At 45.7% G+C, this 27813-nt stretch overlaps 1 protein-coding gene across 3 annotated transcripts in view; it reads right to left on the bottom strand.

Moving 5' to 3' along the window:
* FASTKD4 (FASTK mitochondrial RNA regulator 4) overlaps positions 1–19929 on the bottom strand; it is a 29402-nt gene extending 9473 nt beyond the window's left edge. The window contains exons 1-10 of one of the 3 annotated variants that reach the window (XM_088653446.1): positions 19853–19929; positions 19405–19532; positions 16299–16795; positions 11399–11722; positions 7945–8116; positions 6539–6696; positions 4377–4487; positions 3278–3422; positions 1885–2130; positions 276–387 (exon numbers count right to left, since the gene is read on the bottom strand). In XM_088653446.1, coding sequence (XP_088509572.1) covers positions 276–387; positions 1885–2130; positions 3278–3422; positions 4377–4487; positions 6539–6696; positions 7945–8116; positions 11399–11722; positions 16299–16712 — 1682 coding nt within the window. In that variant the 5' untranslated portion in view covers positions 16713–16795; positions 19405–19532; positions 19853–19929. Of the gene's footprint in view, positions 1–275; positions 388–1884; positions 2131–3277; positions 3423–4376; positions 4488–6538; positions 6697–7944; positions 8117–11398; positions 11723–16298; positions 16796–19404; positions 19533–19828 lie in introns of all 3 variants that reach the window. The other 2 variants (XM_060281032.2, XM_060281033.2) reach the window with 2 other exon arrangements.
* Between the last annotated feature and the right edge of the window lie 7884 nt (positions 19930–27813).

The following is a 27813-nucleotide window of genomic DNA, read 5'->3' as shown; positions in this document are numbered from 1 at the left end:
CAAAATCCAGCGTCTTCCCCGGAAAGGCCTACAAATGCAGACCAGCTTCCTCTCCACTTGCTTCCCAGCAGCAAGAGCAGAGTCTTGCCCTGCCCCATGAAAGACGGCGTGATTCATTCACCCTAGACCTGTGTTTTTTCACCGGGACTACAACTCCCATCACCCCTGAGCACTGGTCCTGCTAGCTAGGGATGATGGGAGCTGTAGTCCAACAACAGCTGGGGGGGGCTCAGGTTTGAGAAACGCTGCCCTAACCAACATCCCCGAAGACTCACCTTCTGGCCCCGGGCGGGAGAGGTTTAGATCCCTCGGACTGGGCCCGGGCAGGAGCTGTGAAGTCTGCTACAGGCAAGGGCTGGTTGTCTGCGTTAAGCACCATCTCGGCATCTGCAGAGAGAAAAGAAATGTCACTTCTGAGCTGGCGAGTCTCCTGTGGGCAGGGGCTCTTCAGGCCCCATGGACCAGCTGATCGGCAGGGCTTTCAAACCCATTACCTGCCCTGCGTCTGACATCATATATTGGGGTAGGTGGGCGTGGCTTGGCAAAAATGGCCGCATGGGGACACCTGGTGGAGATTCCCCCCTGCTGATTAATTGGGTTGCTTTGCTGTGTTTTGGGAGTCACCCCGAACAAACGTCTTATGAAGCAGCCTGATCTCCCAGCTCCTAGTCCGGCACCCTAACCACTACACCCCACTGTCTTCCTAGAGTTCTTCTGCTATGGGGCAGCTCAGCAAATTAAGAAGGTAAATAAATATGGGGAAAACAAAGCGTTCCTTAGAAAAGGATCTGAAATATTTCCTTTGAAGCTTGCCTCTCAAGCTTGAATTGTTTTATTTGATGTCACATGGAAGAGGCAACAAGCTTCTTTTCTCCTGCTCTACAGGGTAGGACTCAAACCAATGGTTTCAAGTGACAAGAAAGGACTAAACATCAGGAAAAACTTTCTGACTGAGAGCTGTTAGATAGTAAAACAGACTCCCCTGGGAGGTTGTGGACTCCCCTTCCTTGGAGGCTTTTAAGCAGAAGCTGGATGGCCATCTGTCATAGATGTGATTTAGTTGAGATTTCTGTATTACAGGGGGTTGGACTAGATGACCTTTGGGTTCCCTTCCAACTCTACAATTCTACGATTCTATAAACCGCCCTGAGATTTCTTCCTTAAAACACAAAGCGGTAAATGAATAATAATAGTAGCAGTAATACAATAAAAATCCTGTTATTGGATCCACAATGTACTACTAAGGTAAGGTAAAGTAAAGGTAAAGGACCCCTGGACGGTTAAGTCCAGTCAAAGGGGACTATGGGGTTGCAGCACTCATCTTGCTTTCAGGCCGAGGGAGCCAGCGTTTGTCCACAGACAGCTTTCCGGGTCATGTGGCCAGCAGGACCAAACCGCTTCTGGTGCAATGGGACACCGTGATGGAGGCCAGAGCGCACAGAAACGCCGTTTACCTTCCCGCCGCAGTGGTCCCTTTTTATCTACTTGCACTGGTGTGCTTTCGAACTGCTAGATTGGCAGGAGCTGGGACAGAGCAATGGGAGCTCACCCTGTCGCGGGGATTCGAACCGCCGACCTTCTGATCGGCAAGCCCAGCGCCGCAGCGCCACCCGCATCCTTATAAGGTATTACTACAGTATTCATAACCTATGGACCCAAGTGGCACCCCCCCCCCAACTTGGCTGTGGGGTGGCGTGAGATAGAGATCAGCCCATTGGGACAAGAATATGCCCCCTCCCTGTCGCCCAAGGGCTAAGGGGGCCTCTCTGTAGGTGGGGAAAGATGTTGCCATGCGAAGAGGAGGGCCCCCCCCAAGACATTTTCCTCTGCAAACGGCCTGCCCTCCAGTGCCCCACGCTGCCCCCCCCCAAGAGTGGGGCTCACCAAGCAGCCATCCGCAGTCCGTGTCCACCTCAAAGCGCACGTTGGCCGGGTCGCCCGCAACCACCTGCAGCACCTCCCTGAGGCTGCTTTGCAGGGGGGTGGCCTTCCTGCCCCCCTGGAGCCCCTTGCTGCCCAGGGCTTCCGGCGGCAGGAGGGGCCCTGCGTAGTTGGAGCACTCCAGCCAGGCGGCGGTGTTGACGTGGATCAGTTTGAGCTGGTAGTTGTGCCCTCTCGCCGAGGGGTCGTCTGCCAGAGGTGGAGGAAGGAAAAGGAAGAAACGGAAAGAAAACGGAAGGCAGAGTGAAACCCAATGGCCGGGTCAACGGCCGGGGAGCGGGGACAGTCGCTCGGCACCTCCTGGCCCTCTGCTAATTAAAGTTCAGTGTGGCAGCCCTTACACTTTGGAACTCCCTGCCACTTGACATCAAGTAGGTACCTGCACTGTACTTTTATCAGCACCTCATTCTTGTCTGGGAGAAGCCAGTCCAGGTACTTAGGAAGTTGAGGTAATCTTAATCAGTTTTTAACTTTTGTATGCTCTAAAGTAGGGTTGTAGATTTTTCTCTCTCTTTTTGTAAACCGCTCTGAGGGTTGTTGTTTCGTTTAACAATCAAGCGGTGTATGAATTTTATGAAATTTAATAATTTATTTTAAAAATACTCTGGCTGATTTGACACCTGATGCCCTTTTAAATGTTGTGGAAGAGGGGTTATTGGGTCTTCTTTGTTTTTTTATTATTACATATTTTTATTTGTTTTTGTTTTTTGTATTGTAATTTTATGCTGTGAACCACCCAGAGATTTATGGGTATAGGGTAGGATACTAATGCTAATGCTAATAATAACAAAAATAATAATGAAATAGGCAAGATGAATGAATAAAAATGGGGCCCAACACAGCAGGTACTTTTTTTGCGCCAACCTAGCACATGAGCGCTGTGCATACCTCAGTCGTTTCAGTGGGGCCTGAGCTGGAGAAGGGCCATGCAGGGCCCCATAGGTAGCCCCCTCCTATCCTATCCTCAGATGCATCCCAACAACTCTCAGCACCCTTCACGAACTACAGTTCCCGGGATTCTTTGCAGGAGTGTGGAAGCCATGGCTGCTTAAAAGTGGTGTGACGCTGCTTTAAATGCAAGGCACAGACGGCGCCTTAGATAATATATGAGCTCCGTGCCAAAACTGTTTTGTTTTCTCCTTGGGGAGCAGCGCCACCTAGCAGTCAGATTCCCAACTCCAGGTCGGTCCTGAAAGGTGAAGAGAAGATGCTGAAAGGGTTCTGTGGCCAGGGTAGGGTCAAGTGTGTCCGCTGCTAGGAAGCAGTTTTCCTAGTCCTTGGATGCTTTCCCCACCTCCTCACCACCCAGGTCACTCGCCCCCTCATCCTCTCATACCTAAGAAGCGAGTGCGAAACTCTGGCTCCAAAACTTTTTGCAGATGGGAAGCCTTTGCTTGCTGCAGAACGCAGAGTGACCACACCAAGTCCAGAAGCAGGTAGGGGTCTAAGTCATCCAAGTGGTTGTCCATCCCTCTGTGGACCTGGAAAGGAGGAAGAAGCGGTTTAGTAGTAGTAGTAGTATACTTTGTCCATGGAGTTTCCTTGGCAGGGATACTGGAGTGGCTTGCCGGTTCCTGCTCCAGGTGGATCACATTTAGTCAAAACTCTCCACTATGACCTGTCCATCTTGGGTGGCCCTGCACGGCATAGCTCATAGCTTCTCTGAGTTATTCAACAAGGCAGTGATCCATGAAGGAAGATCCTTGGAAAAGACCCTGATGTTGAGAAAGATTGAGGACACAAGGAGAAGGGGACAACAGAGGACGAGATGGTTGGACAGTGTTCTCGAAGCTACGAACATGAGTCTGACCAAACTGTGGGAGGCAGTGCAAGACAGGAGTGCCTGGTGTGCTCTGGTCCATGGGGTCACGAAGAGTCGGACACGACTAAACGAGTAAACAACAACAACAGTAGTATACTGCCCTTCATCCATAGATCTCAAGAGTGCTTCACAGCATAATATAAGAAAAAACAAACAAAACACAGTGGGACCTTGGTTTCCGAACGTAATCCATTCCGGAAGACTATTCGACTTCCGAAACGTTCAAAAACCGAAGCAGCTACTTCCAGGTTTTCGGCGTTCGGAAACCGAAACGTTCGACTTCTGAGGCTTTCGAAAACGGAGGTTCCACTGTGCATAATACAAACAAGGACAAAACAACCCCCCCCCAAGAAACAAATAACCCTCCTTTCCCTCCTACAAACACAATTAAAAGGGGATAGAATGTTAGTCTCTTGGGCCGGGGGGGGGGGGATACCTCTAGGCTGGCATTTGAGAACCTACTTAGAATCATGTAATTGCAGTTGGAAGGGACCCCACCCCCAGGGTCATCTAGTCCAACCCCCAGCAGTGCAGGAATCCCAGCTAAAGCATCCCTGGCAGATGGCTACATTCTCCATCCCTCTGCCCTTCCAAGATGAAGAAAGAACTTTACCGTGCTATAAAAGGCATCTCTGCAGCTGGGGTGGAAGTTCAAGCGAGCAAAAGCGAGGACGACGTTGCTAAGGTGGACCAGGGAGTACTTTTCGGCGTTGTCCACGGTGTGCTAAGAAAAGAAGCATGGGGGGGGAGCGATTGAGTTCATTCATTTCAAACGGTTATACCTAAGCCATAAATGAGTCGGAAACTGCTTGAATGGGAAAAGAAGCCCCACCACTTTCATCCTGGAATATTTTCATTGGTTGGTTAGTTCTCCAAGTCCCAACATGGGTCCGCTATTCACTCCATGCTCTCAAGGACCAGCCTAACACTTTGAATCAAGACAAGTATAACTTCCTCCTCCTCCTTTCTTACTTTATTTTGTGTGTGTGTGTTTGAGTCTCTGACAAAAGCCACCCACACTCTTTTTAGCCTTTTGAAAGAGATCCTTTTTTTCTCTCTTTAGTTCATGAGGCATATGTACTATCTGATTTCTAGCCCTGCTACCTGAAGCAGCATTCAGATGGCCTCTCTTTCTTCTCATGTAATCAACCAACTTTTCTTTAATCCACATCTGTGTAAATATAAAAGGTAAAGGACCCTCTGGACGGTTAAGTCAAGTCAAAGGCGGCTATGGGGTGCGGCACTCATCTCACTTTCAGGCCAAGGGAGCTGGTGTTTGTCCACAGACAGCTTTCCGGGTCATGTGGTCAGCACGACTAAACCGCTTCTAGCGCAATGGAACACCATCACGGAAACCAGAGTGCACAGAAACGCTGTTTACCTTCCCGCCGCAGCGGTACCTATGTATCTACTTGCACTGGTGTGCTTTCGAACTGCTAGGTTGGCAGGAGGTGGGACCGAGCAACAGGGGCTCAAGCCATCGCGGGAATTCGAACCGCCGGCCTTTAGGTGGAAGATTCCACCTAAACGTTAGGAAGAACTTCCTGACAGTAAGAGCTGTTCGGCAGTGGAATTTGCTGCCAAGGAGTGTGGTGGAGTCTCCTTCTTTGGAGGTCTTTAAGCAGAGGCTTGACAGGCATATGTCAAGAATGCTTTGATGGTGTTTCCTGCTTGGCAGGGGGTTGGACTGGATGGCCCTTGTGGTCTCTTCCAACTCTACGATTCTGATCGGCAAGCCCAAGAGGCTCAGTGGTTTAGACCACTTCCTGTGAGCACCAGGTTACGGGAAAGCACATATTCATAACCAAGACACAGAAGGTCCTATACTTCTTGGTAGCGTGTGCGCGGACACATGTGAATTCTGGACACGCATGTGGGTCCAGAAACACACCTGGCGACATACCTTGGGCCACACCCACCACGGATCAGTGGCTCCTGGGAGGTTGCCCACGGGAAAACACAGCCCTTGGACTAAAACAGGCTTCTCAGCCCGGCATTGATGAGTCAAAGGAACAGGGCCACGGAACATGGGGGTTTGCCTCCACCTCTGCCCCTTACTCTTTTTAAGTGTCAGGTGTAACTTCAGCCTGAACAAAGCAGAGTTTGCGCAGGTTTTTCCGGAAGCTTCTGGCGGTAACTTAAATGACTAGACGTCTGGAACGCAGAGTAAACTATATACAGTCGTACCTCAGGTTACGACCACCTCGGGTTGCGAACAATTCGGGTTACGAACTGCGCAAACCCGGAAGTATTTTCGCCCCCCGTGCGCGCGCAGAAGTGGCGCGCACAGTTTGCGCATGCGCAAAGCGCGAAAATCGCAAAAATCATGCTTTGCGCATGCGCAAAATGGCGCTTCGGGTCGCGTTCGGTTTACGAACTTTTCGGGTTATGAACTGCGATCCGGATCGTGTTTGTAACCCGAGGTATTACTGTACAAGATTGATTAAAATAAAAGAAATCCAGAGTTTCTATGTACAACTTTAGAACTCAAAAACAAAGTGAAATAAATCCTTTCCTCTCTGTCTCTCTCTCTTTCTCTCTCTCAACCGATACAGCACCTCTCCTCCTACACTGACCACACCACATACTGTGCTAGCTTTCTCTGATAACAGTGCTCAGTGCTGATCATCAACCAATGAGAGCGCAGTTACTATGGCAGAAGTAGACCTTGGCTTTCTGCCCAGTGTTAATTGCTTGTCCTAGAGTTGATTGTGTGAAGAAGCAATCTGATGGTTTCTCATGCTACTAATTTAGCAAAACCCGAACATTACTCACCTGCGCGAAGGCCTCAAAGAGGGGCAGGTTGAGCCACTTGAGGTAAGCAAAGGACTTCAGGCACCGCACCACGTCCCCTGCAGACAGCTCCGGCACGCGGGGCTGGAGGTCGGCGGCGATCTTCTGGAAGACCTGGGTCTGGTGGAAACCCAGCTTCCCTGAAGCAGAGAGGAGGAAACAGCAGTTGAGAGAAAGAGGCTGCAGAAGAGGAGCCAGCATAATAATAATAATAATAATAATAATAATAATAATAATAATAATAATAATAATATTTTTTATTATAATTATTGTTATTAACCCCCACCCATTTGAGCGGCTCCCAACCGAATATTAAAAGCACAATGCAGCATTAAACATTAAAAACATTCCTAAACAGGGCTGCCTTCAGATGTCTTTTAAAAGTAAGATAATTGCTTATTGCCTTGACATCTGATGGGAGGGCGTTCCACAGGGCAGGCGCCACTACCGAGAAGGCCCTCTGCCTGGTTCCCTGTAAGAAGGGCGAGGGGTGGTATTTTATGCCTTTTGACCTGCCGTTACTTTTATTGATCACGGTTCAGTAATTCTTTATTGTTACTGAGAAGCGTAAACAGTTTAATTATCGTTTGCTGATTACTGCTTTTATTTGGTATAAGTTGTTTATTTTAAAGTTATTTTCTGTATTGGATCAGATTGTTATTACGTGTGTGGTCTTTGCTGTGTATTTTGTCGTTTCTTCAGTCTGTAAACCGCCTTGCGCATACAGTAGTAATATAGAAAGGTGGTATACAAATTAAAAGGGAAGTGAAAAATGAAATGAAACCTGTCGGCACGAATTAAGTTTCAGCTGGCCTGCCTGCACTAACCCCAAAACTACTTCCAAACACCTCTTATCATTCAGCCCGGAGACTGAGGTCTAGCTCTGAGGAGCACTTCTGGCAGCTCCCTCACTGCGAGAAGTGAGGTTACAAGGAACCAGGCGGAGGGCCTTCTCGGTGGTGGCACCCGCCCTGTGGAAGACCCTCCTGTCAGATGTCAAGGAAATAAACAACTATCTGACTTTTGGAAGACATCTGAAGGCAGCCCTGTTTAGGGAAGTTTCTACTGTCTGGTGTTTTATCGTATTTTTAATATTCTGTTGGGAGCTGCCCAGAGTGGCTGGGGAAACCCAGCCAGATGGGCAGGGTATAAATAATAAATTATTATTATTATTATTATTATTATTATTATTATTATTATTATTATTATTATTCCAAACCCTCTCCAGCCCCTCCACCTTGGATGACAAGTGGCCAGAGAAGGGAGGTTGCTGTCTGAAGCAGCATCTGTTTCTGGTGTGTAAAACTGCTTCCTGGAGTGTAAAACTCTTTACTGGCCATAAGGGTTAAAGGGATGCGCCCATTTCTTAAAAGGAAGTCGCCGCTCACCGTAGGCGAAAGCCAGGTCCAGGAGGATGCTGGTGCTGAAAGTGAAGTGCTTCTGAACTAAGTGGTAGGAGATTGCCCGGAGCAGAGGGATGGACCGGCGGTTCTGGACTGCCAAAGCAACGGCGATTCTCCGCGTGTCCTCGGGGGTGAACTGCTCAGCCAATTCCAGGCTCTGTTGACAAAGATGATGGATGTGAAAAATGGGTGAAGGCCTAACCCAGGGGCCCGAAATATGCTATCGGCATATTTCACCCCAAATGGAAACCTTACTTGCATCTTTTCGCATTGGTGGCCAGCTCCCAAGAGATTGCAATCTACTCACAGAGTTAAAAACTGGAAATGATCTATCCCCTTTTTTGGGGTTCAGGTCAAAGTTGTTGGGCTTGTTTTAGGAAGGAGGAAGGCCCATTTTTGGGGGGGGGTTGGGTCAAAGTTGTTGAGTTTCTTCAGGGAGGAGGTAAAAAGTTGAGCTTTTTTTTAGGGGAGCCACAGTTGTTCAGCTTCTTTGGGGGGAGCCAATGATCTACCAGTGATCTACCGCAGGCGTCCAGTGATCTACCGGTAGATCATGATCTACCTGTTGGACAAGCCTGGTTTAAAGCATGGGTAGGCAAACCAAGGCCCGGAGGCCGTATCCGGCCCAATCGCCTTCTCAATCCAACCCGCGGACAGTCCTGAAATCAGTGAGTTTTTACATGAGTAGAATGTGTTCTTTTATTTAAAATGCATCTCTGGGTTATTTGTGGGGCATAGGAATTCGTTCATTATTTTTTTCCAAAATATAGTCCAGCCCCCCCACAATGTCAGAGGGACAGTGGACCGGACCCCTGCTGAAAAAGTTTGCTGACCCCTGGTATAAAGGTTTAGCAGTAGCTGAAAATCTAACTCATATATTACAAGTTGCCAAAGGTTAGGAGGACCCTGATGAAAGTCTATGCTGTTTGGTGTGATTTTATCTTATATGCAACTAAGGCAGACAACACAGGACTTCTCCTCCACAGTACAAAGTGAAATTTTGTTTTCCTAATGGCCTTTAGTACTTTGCCAACCTAATATTAAGTCTCTCTCCGGTACACTGTGCTGAGTTTTGGTACTTCTGCTATATCTATAGCATATATATTAAATGATGCCTTATGAGGAACGACTTAGGGAGCTGGGTATGTTCAGCCTGGAGAAGAGAAGGTTAAGGGGTGATATGATAGCCATGTTCAAATATATCAAAGGATGTCATATAGAGGAGGGAGAAAGGTTGTTTTCTGCTGCTCCAGAGAAGCGGACACGGAGCAATGGATTCAAACTACAAGAAAGAAGATTCCACCTAAACATTAGAAAGAACTTCCTGACAGTAAGAGCTGTTTGGCAGTGGAATTTGCTGCCAAGGAGTCTCCTTCTTTGGAGGTCTTGAAGCAGGGGCTTGACAGGCATAAGTAAAGAATGATTTGATGGTGTTTCCTGCTCGGCAGGGGGTTGGACTAGATGGCCCTCGTGGTCTCTTCCAACTCTACGATTCTATGATTCTGTGATCTATTATATCAGTTTGTTTGATTTACTTTGATATAATCTTTTAAAAGGAAAATAATTTCGCTGGAGGTATGGTTCAATAATATTGGGGATATAAGGAATAAGGAAGGAATAATTTATTGGCCAAGTACCAAGCAGACTTGGAATTTGTCTTCGACTACATTGCAATGTAAAAAACGTACCTCATACAAACACTATTCCGCTCACAATACAACAGCCCAGCAAAGGAAGCTAGTCCAAAAGATAGAGCTAGTTCAAAACGATACTGGGCTTAGAATAGCTGCAAATGGGGGTGCAAAGGAAAATGCTTTTGATGAAACCAGGTCTCCCTTCTTTTCATATGCAAGGGGGAAAGACAGCTCCCCCACCAGCCTCACAATCCTGTCTGTGAAGCGCCTACATGGACTGCCAATGTTTTAAAACCATGTAGAATGACATGGTTGGACTAGGTGTCCCTTGAATGACAGGGGGTTGGACTGGATGGCCCTTGTGGTCTCTTCCAACTCTATGATTCTATGACATTTGCCTGGCAACTGCTTCGTATAGTACAGCCAGGTGGTCAAAAAAACGCTTCTATTTTCTCAGGTTTTAATCAACATGTTGTGGCTGGTTTTCTGAGCTACTCTGGAACTGCTATTGTTACACTAGGTCAGGGGTTCCCAACAAAATTTTCTCGAGGACCCCTCATCGAGCCGCTATTGTGACAAGGACCCCCATTAATTCCTAATCCTAAATCTAATTCCTAATTCCTAATCTATTTTTTCCAGTAAGCTTAACACTGATCTTGGAAGGGTTAGGTTCAAGGGACGCTGACGATTTAGGTTCAATGGACACTGACAAGATCGGTTCGAGAGTCACTGACTTACTTGCTTGAACATCAAATGCATTATCTTCCTCTTCATCTGTAGGCCTTTGTCGTTTTAACGAACCACTTTTTAACCAACGGTCCATTTTTAACTACGCGAACTGTAGCTTCCGCGAAAAACAACGCTTTGTTTACAAACACTACTATTTTGCAAAGAGGCAGTGCGCGCCAGGGAGGAGGGAGGGGAATGGAGAAGACAGGGGACCTGCGCAGTAGTGCACAAATGAAGCCGACGCGCGCAAAGCATCTTGGGGAGGTGAGCGTTAGTAGAATGCGCGCACTGCCTCTTTGCAAAACAGTAGTGTTTGTAAAGCGCCACCTAACGGCATACAGCAGAACTACTTCCTCTATCTAATTTTAGTTTTGCGCTAGACTCTGCTCATGCAGGAAGCGGCCAAAATAAAAAATCTGTTATCATACGAAATATATTTAATATATTTTTTATTCTAATAGCATCTTGCGGACCCCTCTGGCATAGCTCGCGGACCCCTGGGGGTCCGCGGACCACCTGTTGGGAACCACTGCACTAGGTATTGCTTTGTACAGTAGTACCTTGGTTTGCAAACCATCTTCAGAAGCCGAACGTGCTCTGTTTTGAGTGGTACACTTCCGATTTGAGTGGTACACTGTTTTTCCTATTTATTTTGCATTTGTTTTTGCAGCTCGTTCCCGTTTTGTTTTTGTGACTGTGCGGAACCCAGTTCAGCTACTGATTGACCGATCGTGTGACTACGGTACATTGTTTGTTGCTTTCATTTTATGGATCGGTGGTCTCATTGGATAGTAAAATTCATGTTCAATTGCTGTTTTAGAGGTTGTTTTTAAAAGTCTGGGAACGGATTAATCCATTTTGCATTACTTTTTCTGGGAAAGTGTGCCTTGGTTTTGGAACGGACTTCCGAAACGGATTAAGTTTGAGAGCCAAGGTACCACTGCACCGTATTGTGTTTTATCGACTTTGTACATAACCATTCAACTGCATTTTAATAATAAATAAATCCCATGCATCTCCTCTCCCCTCAACCCCCCCCCGCCCCGTTGTCAGACCATACCGGTTCCTGCCTCTACCTTGTCCTCCAGTCTCTCCATCAGTATCGGGGAGAGGGGCCCCACTTTCGACATCAGCATCACCACTGTCCTGACGTCTGCAATCTCCGTCCAACGCAGCTCAAGATGCTTCAGCACGTCGCTGAGCAGCTCGCTTGGGTGTCCCTTGGGGACGCTGGTGGCCATGTGCTCCGCCAGGAAGGCGAGGTTCTTGAAGGTCAGGCGCCTCAGCCGCCAGCGCACCTCCTGTTCCACCGAGCGCATCTCCGGCCTGCTCCGCTCCAGGCCCAGGAGGTGGAGGCTCTTAAAGAGGTTCACCAAAGCGGTGTTCCACACCTGAGACCCCTGCACACAAAAGAAGATTCAGGACGGATACAAGAAAGGACTTCTTCACGCGTGGGCAAACTACGGAACTCCCTGCCACAGGCAGCAGCAGCGGCCACCAACTCAGAAGGCTTCAGTAATAATAATAATAATTTATTATTTATACCCCGCCCATCTGGCTGGGTTTCCCCAGCCACTCTGGGCGGCTTCCAACCGAATATTAAAAACAGTACAGCATCAAACATTAAAAACTTCCCTAAACAGGGCCACCTTCAGTTGTCTTCTAAATGTAAAATAGTTGTTTATTGCCTTGACATCTGATGGGAGGGCGATCCACAGGGCGGGTGCCACTACCGAGAAGGCCCTCTGTCTGGTTCCCTGTAACCTCACTTCTCGCAATGAGGGAACCGCCAGAAGGCCCTCGGAGCTGGACCTCAGTGTCCAGGCTGAACAATGGGGTTGGAGACGCTCCTTCAAGTATACAGGACCGAGGCCTCTTGGGCTTTAAAGGTCAGTACCAACACTTTGAATTGTGCTCGGAAATGTACTGGGAGCCAGTGTAGATCTCTCAGGTGTTATGTGGTCTCGGCAGCCGCTCCCAGTCACTAGTCTAGCTGCCGCATTCTGGATTAATTGCAGTTTCCGGGTCACCTTCAAAGGTAGCCCCACGTAGAGCGCATTGCAGTAGTCCAAGCGAGAGATAACCAGAGCATGCACCACTCTGGCGAGACAGTCCGCGGGCAGGTAGGGTCTCAACCTGCGTACCAGATGGAGCTGGTGGACAGCTGCCCTGGACACAGAATTGACCTGCACCTCCATGGACAGCCGTGAGTCCAAAATGACTCCCAGGCTGCGCACCTGGTCCTTCAGGGGCACAGTTACCCCATTCAGGACCAGGGAGTCCTCCACACCTGCCCGCCTCCTGTCCCCCCCAAAACAGTACTTCTGTCTTGTCAGGATTCAACCTCAATTCAAAAGAGGGTTAGGACAAATTCGTGGAGGAGGAGAGGGCTACTGATGGCTACTGGGCATTTTGGCTCTGCTCTTCCTCCACCGTTGGACGCAGCATTGCTTCTGAAGGCCAGTTGCTGGAAAGCACAGAAGGGGAGAGGGCTCTTGTGCTCGGATCCTGCTTGCAGGTTTCCCATAATGAAGTTGGAATTCTTGATTGAAGCTTACATAGAAAATTGCAGAAAGGCAAAAACTCTGGCCACAAAAGTAAAATTGCATTGGACCAATAGTTCAAATGATTCAAATTTTTCAAATAGTCTCTTTTGGATAGATTTGTTCCTTGAAGTTTGTATCTTTATTAGAACACACCCAATCTCTTCTTTATACATTACAAATGCACTCTGTCACCTAGCTCTAAGCTACCAGTACACGTTGACTTTAAGACTATTTGGTAAGACTATACACCTGTATTTATATTATACATCTCTGCATACATGTTTGTAAACCTTTAGATGACTTTATATTGCTTATATGATAGTTAACATGCTAAGAGGGTCTCTGATGAATGTATATTGAACTTATTCCAGCTGAAGAAGAATTTTCGAAACAGGGCCTTGTCCTGGCACATCAACTTCACCTGGCATATAAACTTCAAGGAATAAATCTATCCATAGGAGACTATTTGAAAAATTTGAATCATTTGAACTACTAGTCCAACACAATTTTACTTTTGTGGCCAGAGTTCTTGCCTTTCTACAGGTTTCCCATGATGAGCATCTGGTTGGCCCCTGTGAGAACAGGATGCTGAACTAGGTAGGGGCCACTGGCCTGATCCTGCAAGCTCTCATGTTCTTCTGCTCAAATTCTTCTGGATGCAGAGGCTTCACCCCAGGCCCCATCTCCCATCTCGGGGTCAGACAGTCCTACCCCACCAAGTCCATGACACAGCCCCTTATAACCCACATCCTGTGTCTCCACTGCCATTTTGGGGCTTAGCCGCTTTCTTTCTCTTCTTGTTATATTCAGTTTAGACCAGAGGGTCGTGGATGAGAGTGTGTCCTTTTAAGGGACCCTGCTACTGGGGAAATCCTTTCTTCCCTGAGGTCTTGCAGGAGGTCAAGCCAAAGAACGGAAAGACATTTTGATATGGACTACCTTTCACCCACCACAATGAATTTTTATTTGTCCCTGTTCAGAAAACTGGACTTTGACCTGGGAGGACCTCATTCACTACTTGCATGGGGGGAGGTTCAAAAAGTATCTACGTGGTACTTAAGAGAATAACTTGCACCTAAATATTAGCTTGACAAAGGAGATGGTGTTGGACTTGTGGAGGAAGAGAGGGGAACGAGCCCCGATGTATATCAGGGGAGGGGGTTGTGTGAAGAGAGTCTCTTCCTTTAAATTCCTGAGAGTTTACCTTAGTGAAGACCTCACTTGGAAAAACAATATAACTCAGGTGGTTAGGAAGGCCCAACAGAGACTCAATTTTCTCAGGGTGTTGCGAAAGAACTATGTTAAACAACAATTGATGACCTCCTTCTACCGGTCCACAATAGAAAGTGTCCTCTCATATTGTATCGCAGTGTGGTATGTTGGTTTGACAGCCACAGACAGAAAGTCTCTACAGAGGGTGGTGAACACAGCACATGATATCATGGGCTGTCCCCTGAGCCCGCTAGATGACATCGCAAGGGGATCGTTGCCTTAGGAGAGCGAGAAAAATTATCAGGGACGATTCACACCCTGGCCAGCACCTCTTTAATCTTCTACCTTCGGGCAGGAGATATAGAAGTATAATCAGTCGTACCAACAGGCTAAAAAACAGTTTTTATCCGTGGGCTGTGAGGCTGCTGAACGGAATATAATATAGTGCAACTGACTTTCGGGGTTGGTGTGTTGTGCGACAAGCACACAGAGTACAATGAGATTGAGTGTTGGGTGGGGGGAGGCTCAGTTAATTTCATTGTACACAGGTTGTACATTGACAATAAAGGTATTATTATTATTATTATTATTATTATTATTATTATTACAAATGGAAGAATAACTTTTCCTCTCATGGTTGTTGTGAGCGGAAGCCCAAGGAACTGCAAGCCTCTTTGCAAGTTAACTAATACCAGTTACAGCTGCCTTCAGTCGGCGGTTTTGCCTTGTGCTTTTATGTTATGAACTGCCCTGAGATCTACGGTATAGAAATCAAATGAATAAATTTTGAATAAATTCCATCCATCTTTGTAGCTAGCTGCTTGCCATAAGCCTCAAATGGAAAAAGCTCAATGTTAGAATCAAGAAAGCAAATTCAGAATGGGAAATAAAACAACCACATTTACATCCTGGACCACAGGACTCTGCACATGCCCCCAATCCCCATTTTACCCTCACAACAACCCTGTGAGGTAGGTCAAGCTTAGAGAGATCACGATTGGCCCAAATTCACCCACTGAGCTTTGTAGCGGAGCGGGGATTCGAATCCACAGCCTTCTAAACCTCCTCCTAACTCCCACACTCAACAGGCACTGAGGGGCTTTGGTTCCTGGGGCCTTTTGGGGAAGAGGAATCACTTTGCTGCCTGGTGTCTTGCCTTGGTAATGGACTGGATGAGAGCCAAAAAACTGAAGCTCAATCCAGATCAGACTGAGGCCCTGTTAGTGGGTGGTTCCTTAGAGCGGATGGCTGGGAGGTGGCCTGCTCTCGATGGGGTTACACTTCCTCTGAAGGAGCAGGTTCATAGCTTGGGGGTCCTCCTGGATCCTTTGCTGTCGCTTGAGGCTTAGTGGCCCGGAGTGCCTTCCATCATCTTCGGCTGGTGGCCCAGCTACGACCCTCTCTGGACAGGGATAGCCTAACTACTGTTGTCTATGCTCTGGTAACTTCAATGTTAGATTACGGCAATGCGTTCTACGTAGGGCTGCCTCTGAAGACGATTCGGAAACTTCAGCTGGTGCAGAATTCAGCGGCCAGGTTGCTCTCCAGAACAAGACAGCCTGAGCATAGTACACCAATCTTGGTCCCACTGCACTGGCTACCAATTAGTTTCCGGGCCCAATTCAAAGTGCTGGTTCCGACCTATAAAGCCTTAAACGGCTCAGGACCACAATACCTCAAGGACCGCCTCTTTCCATATGAACCTACCCAGACCCTGAGAATCATCTCCCAAGGCCCTCCTTCGTGTGCCTTCTCTGCAGTGGCTCCCCGTCTGTGGAATGCTCTCCCCAGGGAAGTTCGCCTGGCGCCTTCATTATACACCTTTAGGCACCAGGCAAAAATGTTTCTTTTTAACCAGCCCTTTGGTTGACCTGATGGACATCCTATATCCTTTTAAAATGTGGCTCTTTTCGGGGGGGGGTGTTATTGGGTTGTTGTTTTTATTCTGATTATATAGGTTGTGATTTTATTCAGTGAACTGCCCTGAAACCTATTATTAATAACAATAATAACTGGACCAAAGATTGCTGAGTGGGGCTGGTCATAGGATCAGATTGCTGAGTGGGGCTGGTCTGTGAACCGCTCTGAGACCTCCGGGTATAGGGCGGTATATACGGTAAATTCAATCAATAAGGAAGGAAGGAAGGAAGGAAGGAAGGAAGGAAGGAAGGAAGGAGCAGCCACCTGACTGTTTTCACTTACAGGCTGTGGAACCCACCTGTCTGTGTATGATCTGAAGCAAATCTTGGAAGCGCACATCCCGCAAGATGCTGTCAGGGTCCAGTTTTTTCTCCACCACTAGACGGGAGAGTCGGGAGATTATAACGGCCGCTTGGTTTGGGTTGATGGCGTAAAGCTCCTCCAAGCGCAGGAGATCCTCTGTGGTGGATGCCGAGTTTATGATGTCCTCCAACTCACTCCGTTCGGGGGGCGTCCTGTCCGCCTGCTCCTTGACAGAGAGCTTGTCTGTGGGCCTCGAGAGGCTAAAAGCGGTCAACGGGGCGGAAGGGGTTTGGGGTGGCCCTCTGGCCATTAGCATCTTGCTTCCCGCAGACACCACATGAGCTCGGGCGCACAAGGGGGACGAGACCCTGTAGAGTCGATACCAGCGGTGCATCAGCTTGGCAGCCATTTTGTAGCGCGGCCCACGGGGAGCGAGGAGGACGAAGGGGGAGGGGAGCAGCGCTGGGCGGGCATCAACTCATCTCCAAGCAGCTGCATAAGAGCAGGGAGAAAATGTAAAGGCAGCTCATGAGGACTTTCCATAACTTCTTTATTGATAAAAAATATTTATATACCACCGTGTCATGAAAACAATACATCAAAGTGGTTTAAAGCAATAAAAGCATAGAAAACTGTTAAATGCAGACATCAATTCGCAACTGGCTTTGGTGCAAACCAAGTCATGGTGCAATCCTGTACTCATTTGCCCAGAAGTAAGTCCCTCTGAACTCAGCGAGACTTTTTCCTGATTAAGAATGTATAAGATCGTGTTGTCAAGATTCTCGAATGGTGGCAACAATCAGCCATGAGACTTACTGAGGAAACATTGTTGTGTCAAAATACGTGTCCCCCGGGGCTCAAAGCATTAAGAGGAAATCAATGTGATTAACCCAACCAGCAGATTACAATATGGATTTTGAATTAACAGAAGAGACCCTCAGCAAAAAGGACTACTGTATTATGCCCCGAGTGCTAGCATAAGCAGATCAAATGGAACAATTATTTAATTGCATAAGAGCAGAGGTTTCCTGAGGGGGAAGAAGAATGAGGCCAGGGAGATCTTTGGCAGTGGGTCCAGCAATATAGTATGCATATACAGCGGCGCAAGAGTAGTTTTGTTTTTAACTTTAAGGAACTAGTTTTTTTATTTAAAAAAAGGCTGCTGTATAATGGCTAATATCCACACACAGTAGGGACTTGCTGACCCACCAGGCCATTTTGGCAAAGCCTCGCCACCACATCCTATGAGAACATAAATCCCTTAACAACTTGGGACCAGTTTACCTATGAGATCACCTTACCCCACATGTGCCCACTTGACCACTTCGATTAGCATAATGGGCACTACTGCAGGTGCCTCATAATACTCGTTCAGCATCTGCAAGAACTCAAATGTTTAGTGTGGCAGCACCTGCACTTTGGAACTCTCTGCCTATTGACAACAGGCCAGACTTCACAGAACTCTTTTCCACACCTGGTAAAAACATTGCAGTTTAGACAAGCCTACGCAGGTGCTTAGAAAGTACAGGTACTTTTAATCTGTTTTGGTATTTTAACTTTTGTGTGTTTTAAAGCAGCGTTTCTCAACCACTGTTCCGCGGCACACTAGTGTGGTGGCTGGTGTGACGCTGGCTGGTGTGCCGCGACGTGCGGCGACGAGAAGGGCGATTTGCATTGTCACATGCCTGGCGGCCGCCAATATACAACACTGACCCGCCGGAAAGCAATATTTCTCCTCCTCTTTCCCAAAGCTCAGCGCAAACGAGCCTGGCGGCCGCCAATAAACACCACTGACCCGCCGGAAAGCAATCTTTAGCAAGTGTTTCTTACAGTCACAATTATAATATAGGGCGGCACAGAGTTAAATTTTTTAACTTTTTTAATGGTGGTGTGCCTCGTGATTTTTTTCACGGAACAAGTGTGCCGTGGCCCAAAAAAGGTTGAGAAACACTGTTTTAAAGCATGGCTGTGATTTCCCCCCCTCGATTTACTTGTTTTATCTTCTTGCAAACTGCTTTGAGGTTTTTTAAAAAAACAATCAAGCGCCACATAACATTTTATTAAATAACAAATACATTAAAAAGTGGCTTCAGCTGTGGGGCAGGTAAAGACACAATTGGGCTGCAAGCACACCTGATCAACAGCACAGCAGTTTTCAAGCCCTGACAATCAGCTGTTTGTTGGTGCTTCCTTTGATTTCAAACTACAGGGGCAAAAACTGGTCACCTGGTATCGCTGCGATGTCAGGTGATTGACAGGTAAGTAGCCCCGCCCATCTGTCAAACCTGGCCTACTGGAGTGGGGGAGATCAGGACTCACTGGCCAATTTCAATTCCCCGTTCTGATGATAGGATATGCCGCAGCTGCAGAACTCCCGAGTTCAAATCTCAGTTTTGCGGTAAACTCCCTAAGTGACCTCACAGTTCCCCAGCCCTATTTGGTCCAGCCGTTTGCATGCAAATCCCACATGAGGAGAAAAAGCTAGCTCCACCCCACACATCACTATCCACAGCACCAGTCAGACTTGTGCAAAAATCACAGCTATATTGCACAGGGATTTCACTGGGTTAAAGGTGGGGCATCCCCCCTCCAGACTTCATTCTCCAACTTTTGTGGGGTGACAACAATTGGGACACATGAGAACAAGAGAGAGAAGAGGGAGAAACTTTCCACGTTCATCCCCACCACCTCTTCCCCCACGTAGGATATACACACGACCCCCCTGTCCCAGATAAAGGCTTTCCTCCCAGCCTCCCCCAATGGGAAACACACGACTCCTACCACTGGCCCACCTCGCAGGGTTGCTGGGAAGAAGCCATTTTGCGGAGTGGCTAAAGGTAAAGGGACCCCTGACCATTAGGTCCAGTCGTGACCGATTCTGGGGTTGCGGCGCTCATCTTGTGTTATTGGCCGAGGGCGCTGGCGTACAGCTTCCAGGTCATGTGGCCAGCATGACTAAGCCGCTTCTGGCGAACCAGAGCAGTGCATGGAAACTCTGTTTATCTTCCCGCTGTAGCAGTACCTATTTATCTACTTGCACTTTGACGTGCTTTTCAAACTGCTAGGTGGGCAGGAGCTGGGACCCAGCAACAGGAGCTCACCCCATCGCGGGGATTCGAACCTCCAACCTTCTGATCGGCAAGCCCTAGGCTCTGTGGTTTAACCCGCAGCGCCACCATGCAGAGTGGCTACGTATTCTTTTATTTTCATGTTGCTTTTTTGGTGCGCGCTGGAAGAAAAGGCAAAGGGAGTATATAATTGTATGATAATTTGGTGTTGTTATAATGAGGCTATTACTGGACTGAATTTGAAAATTAATAAAAAATATTATACACACACACATATAAGTATGGGGCAGCGGGACGGGCTGAAGCCCTGGAGATGAACGCGATCGCGACAAGGAGGCCCCGTTCCCCGCAAGCCAGGAGGGAATATAGGGGGAAGGGGGCACCTCCCCCCCCAACACAACTCGTGACAAGCCGGGTTCCTGTCCTGCCACTTCCTCTTCCGCTTATTCATTATTACTTTTTAATCGTTATTAGTCCTCACCCTCCTGCGGATTCAGCTTAGTTTCTGGGCCGCCGCCGCCACAGGCCTGACCTCAACCGGCTGCCCGCGCGTGCACTGAGGCGCCGCCAGAGCGCCGGGAGCGTCGCGCGCTGATGGCGTCACTTCCGTCGCCCGCGACGGATCCGTTTGAAACGTGCACCGTATACCTTTGTTGTAGAGATGTTTTCGTGGAGGGAATCGATTTTTTAAAAAGTTTATTTATTCAGTGGGACTCGCATCGGGGCGGGGTACATAGTTAGTAAATAAACATGAATTCTGAGGATTTGGCTTCAGAGGTTTCGTTAGAACTTTCATCCCCAGTCATTTAAAAACTGCTTCCGTCGTGAGAGCTCAGAAAGTGCCTATCCAGACGATGCGGTAGGTTTCTATTAAAAAGTATCTCTATGGACGCCTCACTTCCGTTCTCTCATTCCTGTCGCCCAGACCTATTGGCTACTGAGAAAGGAAGATCGGAAGGGCTGCCCGCGCCATCTTTTCTCCGGGCAGTAGGGAGCCTGTTTCCCCTACCTTGCACAATAGCCGACCAATGGTGGTTTGGAGGCGGGACCTTTGGTCAGATTGCTACGGATTGGGGGAATAGGAAAGTAGGCGGGGAGGGGGCGCAAAAGCCACACCCCCAGAGGCCGGCCAGCGCTATAAATAGGAGTGTCAGGCGCTATTTTCTCCATTTAATAAGCAATTGCGGGGCTGGGGGCTGGGCAGGACAGGGCTGGGCTGGGCTGGGCTGGGCTGGTTGGGTTTGTTTTTCGTTATAATTTTCCCGGTAGTGAAGCTGTATATTATCCAAGGCTGTGGGGTGACCCTGTAGTGTGGTCACGACCTCTATTTCCAAGCAACAATATTAGTATTTTATTTTATATTTAAAAGCCCGACTTCTGTTCTGAAGCTCACTCCTTTCCCTCTCAACAATTTTGAGGGTTCCAACTTTTTTTTAGGAAAAGAAATTTGGCAAAAGGTACAAGGAGCCAGATTAACCTGCTAGAGAAGAATTTGTGTGCCAATATGCTTTACCTTAAATTTCAAGGTAGATCTCGGGCTCTCTTAAATTTGCAGAGGTGGATCAATGTACCTTAAGTTTCATAGAGAAGGGCGGCTAGGCCTGAGCATAAGATCCGAAATCCGTTCGAGTTTGTGGCTGGGGCGTGGCACAAGCCAACATGGATTTGAAATATAACTAGGGTTGCCACCTTTGTTCTGGCAAAACACAGGGCAGGGCAGTTGGTGGGCATTTTCTTTAATTTCGGGGCTGGAAGCAATCCACCACAATCAATTGCAGCCTAACGGGATGGCCCCTCTGGAAGAATTAAGAAACCAAGACCACAAACATTTTATATAAGAATGGAAACTGTTTATTGAATATTTACAGATGAATTGTAAACGGATAAGAACATTGGTGGGATCATTGTAATACCCTTCAGTTTTATATGAGTATATATTTAAAATAGATGAATAAATGAGCAAATGCAGGATGTAGCATTTGACATTGAAATACGGGGCAATCCTCTATTATACAGGACAGCTGGCAACTTAAAAAAACTCTAGGTCCTTAATGAGCTATCATACATTCCCAGATATTCAAACCCTTTAAAAATAACTTTTAGGTGGTTTAGCTCATGGTAAATGTGGACATGTTTTTGTTTAAAATCTCAAAACTTTGCAAAGGGAAATAGAGTTCAATTTTAAGCTGAGAAGTCAGTCTTCTTGTGAAAACAAAGTATATGCACTCAGAGCAAACAGCTGGGCTGGGCTGGGCTGCAACTTACTTGCAATGCTTTTTATTGCTTTTTGGCAAAACCACTTGGTTTAAATTGGGTTTTTTTAGAGGAAGTGCGTGCTCTTCAGTTATTTGGGGAAATGTTAGTCTTGAAATACTAGAAGCGTAGCTGTATTGTTGGAGCAAAAACAGTGCTGGGGTAGGAACTTTTTAATAGACAAGAGTCTGCTTTAGATGCCTCTGAATTACTCCCTTTAATTTTTGCTTTACATGCAATTAAGCAACTTCAGGTCCATAAGAAACAAAAAGTTCCAAAGAGATTTCCAAACTTCAATCCGAAATGGTTTCTACTCTAGATCTGTCTCCGAAACACTTGGCTTTCATTTTCTTAAACTGAAAGAGACTTGACTTTCCACTTCTCCTATATTAAAAGATTTGGGTGGTTCATTTTGTACATTTTGGGGGCTAATGACTTCAAACAAGGCCCAAACTGGGACAAAGACTTGCTTATTACAGTTGAACCCATATATCAACCAATTTGCGTGTCTCCGTCCTTTGGACAGAACACGCCCAAAGTTAGGTGTGCTGAATCATTTTGGGTGTTTGTCCTGCACCTGCAGCTAGTTAAACATGTGAGAATGAGTCAGCAAGCATGTGAGGGTTGACTCAGCACAAACTAAAGTATTGTTTGAAGCATGTTTGCCTTTGGCCAGAGCCTGATCTGTGCTGGAACACAGCAAGGAAGCTGTATGCAGCTGGAAATACTATATATATTACAACTGTACAGTATGTAACTTATAAACTGTGGAGCTGCATTGTACTGTCAGTAAAGGGACTGAGGCTACCCAAACTGGTGTTTTTCTTTCACTGGCGTGTTTGAATGGGCATTCTGCACATGCCCCAACAGTTGGAAGCTGAACCACATAATTTATTATACCCACCCCACCCGTCTGGCTGGGTTTCCCCAGCCACTCTGGGCGGCTCCCAACAGAATATTTAAGGTAAAACATGATAAAACATTAAACTTCCCTAACCAATGGCTCTCCCATCATAATTATGCCACCTGCATATTGTTGTAATAATTTTAAGGTTATATAGAGATATCATAATTGTTCATAAACATGTACATGAATGTACAGGCACATGTCTGAAGCAGCACAGGAAGACAGGCCTGACTGACACCATTTTGACTCTCTCTGACCAGAATCACACACACATTTCCACATGACTATCAACTTGGATCTTGCCAATCAGACACAGGAGACAAGAAGAGAGAGTCCAACTTTTTTTGTTACAATGCCTACGCTTGCACCTTAATGGGCTAATGTTACAAGGGCCTCTTTGGGGCTTATATACTTACAGTAGTTGCTTCTTGCTTATAAAGAAAAACTCTTCCTTTTTCTCTTATGGGGTATCCAAGAACCCATATAGAGTCCTTGTGTACATTCTCTGCTGGTAGGAGAAAATAACAGAGGCCAACCAGAGATTTTTTTGTTATTTAAACAGATTATACATTACACATATTACTTATCGTTCTTTCCCTGTAAGAAAACCCTTCGGTTTCAGGTAGTTTGCAAATACAAGTGTTTGGGGTTTTAGAATCGGGTTCCAGCCTTTTACCTGGTATAAGACTTGCCAATCTTGGGGAGTCTTCCCTTCGTAATTGAGGGCCGCACCCTCTCCAATATCTAATTTACTGGTTGTCTTACTGCCGGGAGTCTGAGATGTTGCTTCCTCTGTTCCGTTGATTTCTAGGCTCTGCTTCAGAGATTCCTCCTTAAGCGTTGGGAATTACCTTCTTTGCTCCCTTTTTACCTTTCCCTTTGTTACCCCGTAGATCAGTTTTCTTTGAGCCAGGTGGAAGTAGATTGAATAGTTTCTGCCATTGTTTTTTTCCGGGTACGGGCAGCTTTGCTTTCCTTGCTGTTTTAGTATTTTTGCTTTTCTTTTCCTTTACTTTTGATTTGTGTCTTTGCAATTTCTCATTTGTTACTGATTGACTCATCTCGGCCGGCTTATCTGAATTGTGCACTTGGGTAATAATAATAATAATAATAATAAATTATTTATACCCCGCCCATCTGGCCAGGTTCCCCCAGCCACTCTGGGCGGCTTCCAACTGTTGTAAAATTTAAGCTGGTTCCTATGAACCCAGAGAAATGGATCCTGACCCAGGGAGAGCCCAAGGATCCAGGCAAGCAGGCACGATGTTGCCGCTGGCCGTAGAATGACAGAGACCAAACTAAGGCTGTCAAAAGCAAAGTACAGTTTATTAAAGAATTAAAAAACTGTTGCAACAGGGTTCCTCGCTCACGCAGCAGCACGGAGTGAAGAACCCAGAACAAAGGAAGGTTTACAGTTTTATAGGTTTTTCTGTACATGTTACACAATTGTATGAAAGGCGATAAATGGATTTGGGAGGAGGGCTATCCGGTGAGGACAAACAAGTTGATAGTCCTTGATGAGGAAAAACAAAAGGTGACAGTTCCTGGTGATAGTCCAGTTGATGCTTATGTAGATTCTTTTATTGTTTCAGGCAACTCAGTTGGAGATGCGGCAGACGTCAGCGATATCAAAAATCTAAATAAAGTTGTTTTTTCTTCCTTGAGCTTGTGTATTAGTGTCATTTTGTCGAAGACTGGCTAGGTGGCAGTGTGGGATAAGGAATGACAAGGTGGAAAGCGTAGAGAGTAAAAAGTCCATAGGATATAAAGGAATTCATATAAATTTGTCCATAAACATATACTGAGCAACGGAATATACAAAGTTAATAGAAATGAAGCTTGCAGGAACGTTTTGTCTAGTGGATACAATATCAATTGAAAGGTATCAAAAGTTACACTTCAGGGCTGTTCTGGGAAGGAGTTATACAATTATTGTAGCGGGAAGGAGGGAACACAGTGGATACATAGCAGCTTCGTATTGACATTTTCAAGGAACGTTTTGACAGCTTGTAACATGGTTATAAAATACAACGAAATCTCAGCCTAGGAGAGGGCATGGAGAAAAGGCTTTGGCTATATAGTATAAAACAATTAATCCTTTCAATTGACATAGTTTATTAACACAGGATCGGTTGCGTTTCCTGGAACCGATAATCTCTTCTGGGAGGGAGACGGAGACGCTTCGTCAGCAGCCAGAACGGGATTTTGTGTAACGATCGTGATAGCTGTCATTCCAGACATCCTGACTTGACTTTTGTTATGTGTGCCCCTCTAGGGTGTTGATAGCAGGGTTTATTATAATCGTGGAATGTTTACTAGGGTGGAGAGCATCCTGGGGCAAGTCTGGGGCAAGAAGGGATTATTCTTTCCCTTGGTTCAGGCAGTCTCCCCTTTGACCTGATTCCCGATGTCAGGTAAAAATATGGCTTCTGAGTGGGCAATGAGTGTGTCCCCTCTCTGTTCATTTCTGGACCCCTTAAACCTGGATTGTGTACCCCGATTCCTATTTCATTTCCCCTCTCTGCGGCCTAATTTTTAATTTATTAAAAATTAATGCCGCACATCAACGTTTGCGTATTCACCATTTCCCAAATGGAACATCGGAATTTCCTCCGGAAACTCGGGGACTCGCTGGAGGGGGGCTTGGAGGCTTACAGAGGGAGCTAGAGATCTGCCAGCGGCTGTCGCTAAAGGACAGCTCTGGAGGCAGCAGCAGGAAAGGAATAGGAGGAGTGCCAGGGATATAGCAATGTAGACGGTCCCCTTCACTACCTCCCTGAGCCAAGTGACATTCTAGCACTTTGTGATAAGCATTTTCTCGATAGTGGTCTATGCTTTAGAGTTATGAGGAAGGTTCAGCAAAGGCTGAAAAATACATTCTGCTTTGTTTCTGTCTTTTTTGTGTGTGTCTCAGGTGTCAAAGCTGGTTTTCTGGTCTCACACCTCCAACATACTCACAGCAACAACTCCTGGTGAAATCCCCTTAGGGCTTTTCTTTTGACCTTGTTGCCTTGTCCCTGGCATAAGGTTTGGACATGCCGTGAGAGAAATGTCTTTGCCTTTGCCTCCTGTGGGATTGCATTATTATTTATTTGGCATGGGTCTTGCAGTCTAGGGAAGTTGCTCAGTTGTTCTGAGGGGACCAGATAAAGTTCATTGCACCTGGGATACATGGCCAATCAGAACTGCCGATTAGAATTTAGATAGTGCCATGGTTTTGAACTTTTCAAACCAATCCATAAAACCATTCTAAGAAGGGCACTTGTCCAAACAGGTCAATTTAACTATATAAGGAATCATTCCTCTTAAATCAAAGCATATTCCTCCATGTATCTGGGTTTTTTCATGAATCTTGTAGCTTCTTCTTGGTAAAATGAGTAAAAACAATTTTAAAAAATGTGTAGAGAAGGTTGGTACACTGCAGAGTGCCAGGTGGGACAAGAAAACGTGGTCATAAGTTGATCTAATCTAAATACTGGACTATGCAATATCCTGATCTTTTAAAGGGCATACAATGCATGGCAATAATACACTATACATTGGGACACTATACATTTAAAAAAACCCCAAACAATTAAACACAAAATTGGTTCACCTCCCCCTCCTTGTGGAAATAACATACTGTCAGACATAGTTCAATGTTTCTGTCGAATATCACGCAACATAAAACCTAATAATTATATATCAGTTGTATGTCTTGAGGCCATCATGATCTTGAGACAATTCTGGCTGCTTTTAAATCCTAGGGCACAGAGTCTTGAGGTCAAGGAGAGAGAATGTCCTTGCAATTCAACTTTCCCCCTTTGTCCCGAAGTCATTTATGGAAAACAATGGCTGTGGCTCCTTCTGTTGCTATTGAGCTGTTGAAGAGTTGGGATGTGGTTAGGTTCTTCAGAAGTACATCTTTGAAGAGATAGCCTGCAGATGGACAAGAGTGCTTGGAACTAAAAGACAGTTAGGAAGGAAGGAGTGGGAAACCAAAAGGGGAGAATATCCTACAGTATTTCTAAAAAAATTGTCGGGAAGCTGTAAATGATACACATCCTTTTGAAAATAGGCCTGCAGGGGGTTGGGGCCTGAAGATATAATTAGTTAAAAAATAATAATAAATAGTCAAGAAAGGGAAGAATATTCTAGAAATTTCTTCTTGGGAGCTGTAAATAATATAAGATCATAGTTAAGCATTTTATTCATTTAAATATTACTATTATTCATATTTAATTACTGCTGTTATTGTCTACTCAGTCTGTTTAATTTACTTCACCTAGTTTGGCTGTGGAGGGAAAAAAAGGACAAAAATTTTGTTAATTAGGACACAATAAGTTATTAATATTTTCCTTATCTGGTTCTGAATTCTCTTTGAGTTTCATGTATCTTGTTTGAAAGGGATTAATATTATTATTATTATTATTATTATTATTATTATTATTATTATTATTTACAGGAAAGAATGACTTAGATGCTACATTTGTATGCACAGAAAGAAAAAGTAGAAATACCAAAAAAGATACAAAAATAAAACAAAATAAAATTTAGATTACCACTCACACAACAATTTTTCAAATGAAATTGGACTTGACACAAAGATATCATATTTTTTTTAAAAAAGAATTATCATTAAATAATACAAAGACATTATAAATTGGAGAGGAACCTTAAAGATCTGAAGGTGAAATATCCAATTAAGATGGACAAATGGTAAAATAATGGAAAAAGCTCTGAAATTCATCATGTGCTATCTGATAAAAGAACTCTTTGGGGAAAAACACAGGTGGTACCTGATCAAACATCAGTAATAAGTTTTTGGAGATGCAATGAGTGAAAGACCTCATTCCACATGATGGACTGGTGGACATGCCCCAAAATATAACAAATCAAAACACTGATCAATAAATAAATAAATAAATAAATGCTAAAACACACAATTTCTAATAATGAGCATCTCAAATAAAGAGTAGGAATCTGTTGCACAAGTATCTCAAACTAGCCAGAATGTGATAAGAAATACTCAGGCAAGACTACCTGACAAAATACAGTCACAAAACAATACCTGGTTATTGTTAGAATAATTTCATAGACATAATGGAAAAACTGATTTATTAAATGGAAGCAGATTATTTATAAGCTAAAGAGAAGCGTCAAAGCCAAAGAGAAATGAAATTACTGTTTGTATCTCCTCACTCCTCACTTTTTTTTTATTTTTATTTTTTTTGTGCTGTGGAAGAAAAAGGGGCAAAACACTCGGGTTATGTGGGATTAACATAGAGGTAATGCATGGGGCT

The sequence above is a fragment of the Zootoca vivipara genome, chromosome 11 (assembly GCF_965207765.1).
Source record: "Zootoca vivipara chromosome 11, rZooViv2.hap1.1, whole genome shotgun sequence".
In the NCBI taxonomy this organism is placed as follows: Eukaryota; Metazoa; Chordata; class Lepidosauria; order Squamata; family Lacertidae; genus Zootoca; species Zootoca vivipara.
Note: the sequence above shows the minus strand (reverse complement) of the source record. Positions and strands in the feature narration are given on the sequence as shown.